Source organism: Buceros rhinoceros, unplaced genomic scaffold (assembly GCF_000710305.1).
Source record: "Buceros rhinoceros silvestris isolate BGI_N320 unplaced genomic scaffold, ASM71030v1 scaffold571, whole genome shotgun sequence".
NCBI classification, from domain to species: domain Eukaryota; kingdom Metazoa; phylum Chordata; class Aves; order Bucerotiformes; family Bucerotidae; genus Buceros; species Buceros rhinoceros.
The window spans coordinates 59623-68829 of record NW_010394636.1 but is presented as its reverse complement, the minus strand read 5'-3'; the positions used below and the strand labels follow the sequence as shown (position 1 = coordinate 68829).

At 41.0% G+C, this 9207-nt stretch overlaps 1 protein-coding gene across 1 annotated transcript in view; it reads left to right on the top strand.

Annotated features, from left to right (window-relative positions):
* Positions 1 to 9207, top strand: part of TH (tyrosine hydroxylase) — a gene marked incomplete at its 5' end in the record, with an annotated part of 34659 nt that overhangs the window by 3809 nt on the left and 21643 nt on the right. The window contains 2 exons of the mRNA XM_010145273.1: positions 4379 to 4446; positions 5657 to 5707. Of these exons, the coding sequence (XP_010143575.1) occupies positions 4379 to 4446; positions 5657 to 5707 (119 nt within the window). The remainder of the gene's footprint in view (positions 1 to 4378; positions 4447 to 5656; positions 5708 to 9207) is intronic.

Here is a 9207-nt window from a genome sequence, read left to right as displayed (position 1 = left end):
GTAGGGAAATTTCTGTAAGGAAAATTTCAGGACTAAAGAAATGCTCATGAAAGGACAGGAAAAATAAAGGACCAGATAAAGGCTGGTCTTCAGTGGAATTAGGGACCGGGGGGATGAATAAGTACTGAGAAAGCTTACAGGCCCTGATTCACCAGGGTACTTCTGATTAACATCAGACGTATGCTGAAGTATTTTCTATTAACATATTCTTTAGTGTGAGGTGACATTTAATTGCTCAGTTTAAAGAAATCTTGTTCATTATTTCACCCCTGATATATTTGAAGTATGTCCAGTTTATACTAGCTGGTCCACCTAAGAGTCAAGTTAGCTTTCTGTTTCTTCTGTTTTCTACAGTTTCGACCTTGCAGATACTCCGTATCTTCATTTTTGATTTTGTATATGCCAGAAATCTCATTCAAGTGCCAATGTACAGAGGACGGTAATGAGGACAGGTGGCAAAGAGCTAGCCACTGATACATACCAGCTCCTCAGAACCCACAGAGGGGAGTACTACGCTTAAACTCGCAAAAATAGTCTAGACAGAAAACAAGCTAAATACATGACAGCACTGATTAATGGATATGATAACTGAACTGAGATTTAAGTGTGGCTGGAGAAGATCAAGAGATCTAGTGATTTCACTTAAGGTAAACATCTTAAGTTTATATAGGAAGTAAGTTGGAGAGATCATAATTCTAATTTACACCTGACTTTTTACAAGGTCTTTGGAGTCAGGATTTTGGCAGTATTTATTGGCACTACTCTGAAAAGTATTGTTAAAACTTTTGTGACAGACTTTCCCTTGAATTCAGGCAGTAAGTCTTGGTTATGAGTGGACTGCAAAAAGAGCTTTATTCATAAAGTTTTGTATGTGTACTCTTAGCCTTGCCATAAGCAGAAACTCTAAGAGAAGGAAGAAGAAAACTGCCCTGTAGAGTCCCTCTCTGATAATGGTAATAGCAAGATAAAATACTGGGAACAAACAAACACTTGTTTCTCATCACAGTTTTCCAACTTTAGTACAGATCAGACATGAGTTAAGTACAGACTAAAAAGGGACTCCAAAGGACTGTTTGCTGATTGGTAAGGTAGGTCACAGAATTGTTGTGAAGTGTTCTGCCAAACATCACATAGAAGTGATGCAAGAAAAGGAAGAAAAGCAGAGACTTTGCACCAAAAAACCCACGTCATTAGAATTCACAAGTTTTTGTCATTCCCTTTTCTAAATGTCTGAATTCTATTTAGACCCTTTTATTAACCTAGACAATGTTAATGTTGTTATCTATGTACAGTTCTATGTGGTACAAAAATCCTTTCTAAGTCTATCTTCTATTTTTGAGAATCACTTATTAAATTATAATGCTCTAGGAGAGCTTCATATCCTCCTTAACCAGGACATAAAGTCATAGAATGAAGCATAGAATGGTTTGGGTTGGAAAGGATCTTGAAGATCATCTAGTTCCAACCACCTTGCTGTGCGCGGGGACACCTTCCACCGGGCCAGGTTGCTCAAAGCCCCATCCAACCTGACCTCGAACACTTCCAGGGACGGGGTATCCACAGTCTGTCTGGGCAATCTGTTCTAGAGTCTCACCACCCTCACGGTGAAGAACTTCCTTATATGTAATCAAAATATACCCTCATATTTTAAAACCATTACTTCTTGTCCTATCACTACACTCCCTGATAAAGTGTCCCCTCCCCATCTTTCCTGTAGGGCTCTCTTTAAGTAGTGGAAGGCTGCTATAAGGTCTCCCGGAGCCTTTTCTTTTCCAGGCTGAACAACCCCAACTCTCTCAGCCTGTCCTCATATGGCAGGTGCTTCAGACCCTTGAGCATCTTCGTAGCCCTCCTCTAGACCCACTTGAGCTGGTACTTGTATTTCTTACACTGGGGGGCTCAGAGCTGAACGCACTACTCCAGGTGGGGTTTCATGAGAATGGAGTAGAGGGGCAGAATCACCTCCCTCGACCTGCTGCTCATGCTTCTCTTGATGCAGCCCAGGATGCAACTGGTTTTCTGGGCTGTGAGTTCACGTTGCTGGCTCACATCCAGTTTTTCATCCACCAATACCCCCAAATCCTTTTCCTCAGGGCTGTTCTCAATCCACTCGTTGCCCAGCCTGTGTTTGTGCTTGGGTTTGCCTCAACTCATGTTCAGGACCTTGCACTTAGCCTTGTTGAACTTCACGAGGTTTGCACAGGCCCACCTCTCAGCCTGTCAAGGCTTCTCTGGATGGTTTCCTCCAGCGTGTCAACTGCACCACACAGCTTGCTAAGGTTGGCAAGCTTGCTAAGGTTCACTGAATCCCACTGTCCATGTCTCTGACAAAGATGTTAAGTAGTGCTGATCCTAATAACTACCCCTGAGGAACACCACTCATCACTGGTCTCCACTTGTACATCAAACCATTGGCTGCAACTCTTTGAGTGTGACCATCCAGACAGTTCCTTATCCACTGAGTGGTTCATCCATCAAATCCATGCCTCTCCAATTTAGAGGCAAGGATGTTGTGCACTACAGTGTCAAATGCTCTGGACGAGTCCAGGTTGATGACATCAGTTGCTCTTCCCACATCCACCAATGCTGAAAACCCATTGTAGAATCTTTCATTCTCCCTCATATCTTTCTCATAGAAATGACACAAGTATTTAAAATATTTGTCATTTTCCCGAGCTAGTTCCAAGGCTATTTCTTACGTATTCATGAATGAATAAACTTTGGAAATTTTTTGAACTGGACTAAGTTCACCCCTACTTTGCCAAACAGGAGGTACAAGCACAGAAGAGGATGAGAGAAAACACCAACAGTGCAAAGTTACTGAAGTACTGAGTGCGGATAAATCTACACTGCAGAACGGAGTGTAATGTGGAAACCTAAACTGTCTTGAAACAAGTTAGCTCAGGCATTGGAAACCACTTGTCTGTGGCAGGAGGTAGCACAGCGTGGGGTCTATATTGTGCTGCTAACCATGGCTCGAAAACGGAGAGGATGGAGGAAAGTATCGCATACGCTGATGTACAGGTGGCTCAGCAGAGATTTTGCATACACATTTGCTACCAAATGGGAGATTTTGGCTGTTCATCTCAACAGCTTCACTTTGTTCTTTACTGTCACTTTAATGGCCAGAAAAACAATCCAATAATGCTGTGACACCAGTCTTTGGGGCACCCTGACACTGGCTGTAGTGGTTGCCCAGGGAGGCTCCTGCTGCTCAAGAGGGTGAGTACAGAGCCCTGAGGACAGCAGGGACAAAGCGAAGAGGACACAGCATCAAGACAAGTCTGGCCCGATGGCTTTTCCATGTTTTTCACAGACTTGTTACACCTCCTGACAAGCAGGGATAGCATCTGAATGAACTTATCCATAACACATGACAAAAACAAACACGCTTTCAGGATCCAGCTCTTTCCTCAGATTCATGCACACAATATTCATCAACTGCAGTATTACTGGTATTATTGCTACACTGAAAATTATGTCAATAAACCTAAGGGAGAAATTTGGCTTGTAGTATGCAAAAGTAGTTCCAGTAAATTCTGAATATTTTAGAATAATAAATATTTGTACAGTGATGCTGATCAACACTGCTTTATGAGTTATATTAGTAACAGAGTGCCAGATTTCATTCTAATATGAATGATGTAAAAAGGAAATGATTCCACATCTCTATTAATGTTTAAAATCTGGAGAAGCCTACTTGAAGCTCAACTTCTAGTAAACCATGAGGATGCAAGAAGAAACTGCCTCTTTAAACAGATACCACTGAATCTCTTTATTGTAACATGGTAATAAATGGGCAAGGGGGGAATTGAACTGAAAGCCTGTACTCTCTACAGATTCAGTGGTGGCTCTAACGATTTCTAGGCAGTGAGAACCTCTTCTTCATCCGAAGCACAGGGTATTGTGCAGGGCAGGGTACTTTCTCCAGCAAGGTGGTACTAGACTTGGTACCATCATGTCTATCACAGCCCTGTATTGCAACCTTAAGGCTTAGCACAGGAATTAAGTGATTCAGAGATTCAGTTCTTCCCCAGCAGAAGTGACACCCTTATTTCAATTGTATATTTAATGTGATTTGTATTTACATATGACTGTAAGAGTAATGATCTGTGATGTAGTGTTTAGGAACAACTCCAGAAGCTTCCCATCCAGCCATGTTATTTTCTATTCTGCTCACAGGAGATTTTCATCCAAATGTCATGGATGTAACTGATTTCAGGCTTGGGCTTAGCCTGATCGTAAGGTTCTAGATCCATTGCTTCAGAGAAAACAAGCTGTTTGAGGCCTAGGTTTTCTGAATGCTTCTCTTAGCAAATGTATTTATGCCGACAAATCTCTTAACGTAAAACTTTTTTTGAATTATTTTCTAACTCAGGGCTATGCTGACCTGGAGTATAAGAAACGGAGGGTATTCTTTGCTGACCTTGCCTTTAATTACAGAGCGTAAGTACAAGGCTGCTGAAGAGAGACTTCAGCAGTCCACATGCACTTTCAGACCCCTTCATGTGCAAGAAATGCCACAGACTTAATCTTTTGTCAATGTGACAACAGGGCTGTGTTTTAGGAAACAGAATTCAGCCATGGAAGCTTTCACTCCATATGACATAGACTTTTCCCGTGACACAGCAAATATACCTTAAGATAAAAATACTAAAATTGTGTTCACACCTCCTTCAGTGCTGTATTTTGTCTTAGCAGAGGTGATTTCTCAACATGACATTTTCATTTCGATTTTGCAGTTCCCTTTATGACTAGCTCTTGAGCTGAGCATAATTTTTTTTCAAAGAACTATAAGGAACAATCTGTAGGAACATAATTTTGAAAAAGAAAAGCAATTTATTTTTTTGTTATTTGTTTGACAAAATGTCTCTGGCCCAGTACAGTTGCTACCTAAACACCTAAAAAGCTCTCAAGTCTCATGTGGGTGATAGAAAATGTTTCTGCCTTTCTGCTTAAAACTTCACCAGAAATACACTGCTGTCTGACAGAGTCAATCAATCAGCTGTGTAGGTAGAACTGGTTGTGGATTATCAACCTCATGGTGTCCAAGAACTGGTGAAATCTCCCAAGTCTTGAGAAACCTCAATTTGAGTACAGTTTTCTCATAGCCACCGTATACCACAGCTAGTGCAGCACAAACCAACACAAAAGCACACACTGAAGTGACGCGGGGATATTGAAGAAGCAACAGTGAGGAGAAGGAGAGAAGACTGCCCATAAGAGAAGTTAGTGATAACCACACAGTGTGTTCCTGGGCAGCTCTCTGTGATTACTTTATGAATGCATCTCTGCAATGATACTGTCCTGATCACATCCTCCAGGGATGGACCCTCCAGGCACACTGTGTTTTGGTTGCTAGATTGCCTTCAGCAGAGGAAGAGGTAAGCCTGAAGGCATCTTTTTACTTCTGTGAACCAGAACATGGCTCCCTTTTTTACTGTATCACTCTGGTTCCATCCCCACAGGAACAGAGAAGAAAATTCACACATTAGAACCTACCAAGACAAAGAAGTTGTTTATTATGCACTTACTATTTTGCTGTTTCTGTCTTCATTACAGCAAATACTCATGTTGCACGCAAAGAAAATAATACTTGGAAACTGAACTTGTAACCTGCTGTAGACACATGCATTCTTTCCTCTCTTCATTACAGAGGAGACCCTTTGCCTCTCATCGAGTACACAGTGCAGGAGACGGCAACTTGGTGAGTTCGTTGCTTATTGTTACCGGGCCATTTCACTGGAGTTCCAGGAAAGATGGGCAATGTGAGACAGTTAAGTTTAAAACCATATTTATTCCTCTTAAATTTTACTCCTTGGTTAAGTGTCACCTTTTGGTCTTTTGTTTCTCAGAAAGCCACTCTCAGGGCTGGTCTTAACTATTTGCTTTCCAGAACAAAATGAATTTTCCTGACCATCTCCCTGCCTGCCAAGCCCATCAAGATATCAGAAGCCAAAACCACCCAGAGCCTAGAGTACAGCTTCTTGTAACTGACCTCTAATTAACCATAGTTATGGTGGTGACAGAAGCATCACCTTTCCAAGTCTATTCCCAGGAGAAAATACCCACTCACAGAATGGAATTTCACTCACAGGATGTGGCTAATCCGACTTCCACAGGGCAGATGAGCCTTGCTTGTTCTCCTGCAAGTGATCATTGCTGTAATCATGAATAGGTATCATTCTCTCAAAGTGAACAGAAAATAAATTTTAGAGTGCCCTTCCAGGATACCTTATTTACACTGTAAAAAGGCCCTTGATGTCATATGAAATTATGGCATGTTATATTTGCATGGGTGCAGCATTGCTTTACTGGGGCTTTATTCTCCTGAAGATTTGCCACTCAAACTCCAACAAAATAAATCCAAAACAAGCAAAATTAATTAAATTCAAAGTATGTCTACAGACTTTATGTGAAGTATGTGGCAGATTTGAAAGAAAGCAGAGTTCTTATTTTGTATACCTCTGTTTTTGCTTTCTCCCACTAACTTTAACAAATCTCAGTAAGCAGCAATAATAACACATTTGCATGATAACACAAACATAAATATATCCAAATGTTCCAACAAAGAGCAGAGTCCCAGGATTGTGCAAGGTGCCACATGGCAACATAATGAGAGGGTTTTTGTTCAGAAAAGTTTGCAATTTAAATGGAAAGTCAGCCTAAAAGTGGTAAAAAGGAAGAATGGTGACCACATTTTTTAACTGTGGAACTTGAACAGCTAGAGCTTAAGTGTTTTGCCCAAAATTATATACAAAGATTTTGTCAATGTCAGGAATTAAATCCATATACTAGACATCTCGTGCCAGAACCTCAACCACAGGGCCATCCCGTCTTTTTCAATAATTATTTTATTATAAATATAATCTACTGTGCCATAGAAAGTTTGAGGGGTCTTGCCCACAATCACGTAGAAACCTTGCATCCAACTTATCCAGGCAGTCACGTTTTTACTGAGCTCAGACAGGATTTTACAGAATCTTTCAATTGTCAAAGATTGATGGTCAGTGTCATGCTCATGATTGCTACCACCAGCCAACAATCTTGTCATGGAATGGTGTGTGGGAATGTCATATTTAAGCAAATTGAATTTTGTGTTCTTTCCTGTTTTTCTCTTTTATTGCCAACCTCCGTCATTCCAGCCCTTCTCCACCTAGAATTAGTCGCACTGTGGTAACAGAATAGACCTTTAAAGGAGTATCTGCCCATATCCCCAAACTGCCAGCCCCAGCAACCCAGTTTGTCTTGTTATGTAAAGCTGTTTCCAAAATTAGACCTCCCAATGGTTATCACGGCCCCCTGGGGCTGTGCTCTGAGGTCAGCCGCATTACAGCACAACTTAATTGAGTACTGTGCAATTGAACAGGAATCTGTAGCACAGAATAAATTCCCTTGGTGTTCACTCCGAAGAGTTGTTGGATGCCTTCAGTTTGTAGCAACATGGTTATAAAAATGAAAAGGAATCAAGTGAAGAAATATGACTTTCAGAAAACAGAGGGTAGAGAGGATCTGAGTTTCTGTTTTCAAGCAGGCTTCTTGGAAAGCTCTGAAACTGTGTAGTCGTAACAGATGTCTTATGGGTAAAAGCTATATAAGAAAAAGGGAGAATCTAGGACAGAATTATGAAGATGCACCTGTCACATCTCCATAGTGAAGCTGAATAGTGCCACTTTTTTTTTTTTCTAAAAAGAATAAGGAAGTTTATGTAAAATAAGGTCATTGCCTTTAAAGTCTTTCATGTGTCTGGCTCCATCCTTTAATATGAGGCTGCTTTCCAGAGTATTTCATCGACTGTGTTTTCAGCAGTTTCTCTTTCCAGCTCTGGACTGAAGTACCATCTAGTAGCAGCTTAACAGTCCTTTGAATTATAGCACCTCCATACAGTGAGGCATTGCACCTACATGAGACACTACATTAGGGCAAGTTAAATTGTTGTCTGGAAATATCTGCTACTCTATTGACTTTGGAATGGACTTAGACAAGTGCTTCAGAGGTACTTAAAGAGGACGAACACTTAGCTTCGGGTAATTCATCACTAGTCTCTGAGACTGCCTACATTTCCGTGGTAGGCAATGTTTAGATACACAGCAGAATGATACTTTGATAAAAGAGACCATATGTGCAGAAATGTAAACAAGCTGGCTCTCTTTAGACTCCAGTTCGGGGATGAATTGCGTACTGGTTCAGATCCTATGTAATACCACTGAAGTCAGTAGTATTCTATGGGGAAATACACCAGGGCAACGTTTGAACTCTAGTTCTCCTCATTTTTTCCAAATTCTTCTTTGGAAATGGCCAAGTCTCCTGCAGCTTTTGCAATAGTGTCAGCAGCCACTGTTTTCCTCTGTTCTTTTAATTTTTTTCCCTCCTAAGGTGCCCCTCCGTCCCCCCTTCATTCTGGTTCATTACTCCCACACTATGTAAGACATTTGTACAAATGAAGAGAGCCATTACCAGGGACTGGCTATCACCTCCATAGCAACAAGAGCATCACACACACACACAAAATACATTACAAAACCAACAAAAGGTCATTTTCCGTAGTCAGCATTTCCAAGAATGATCTCAATTTTCATAAAACAATGTTTGTAAAATTGTTAACACCCTGGGGCCGTGTCTGAACAAAAATAACCATTTCTATAAGTTCTTTGCCATCCTATTACTACTTGTCTACTTTGAAACAGCTAAATATATTCCAAACCACAGCTCTAGATTCAAGCAACATCGAGTCTGGGAGAAACTTGAAGCCTGTGCCTAGATCTGGTTATATGTATTTTTCTTCAGCTGGTCTCTTTTTGTGTAATGGGCTAAATCCTTCCAGAAGTTGGCATGTCTTTCAAATACATAGCCCATGCCAGGCATTTTGAACTGCAAAAGTATGAACCTTTTTGCTTGTCCAGATGTCACTCTTCAGTATCAGAAAATGTGTTTTTTAAGGAGTAGGTTTGTCAGAGTCAAATATAGGCTAGGCTTCAGCATGGAGATGGCATTTCAAGTTGTACCCCAGTGTAGACAGAGAGGGAATATCTGACCCTTCCATCCCTAAACTGCACAACACACAGAGGGCAACAGCCTCAGCTTTTTTTCCGGGATTTCTCTGGTACCTCCAACACCCTTTTACCTAATCAAGAAACATTTCTGAATCAGGATTAGACTCCTGTTACATTAAAGGAGGGTGTAGGAAGGGTTAAAACAGATCTGCTG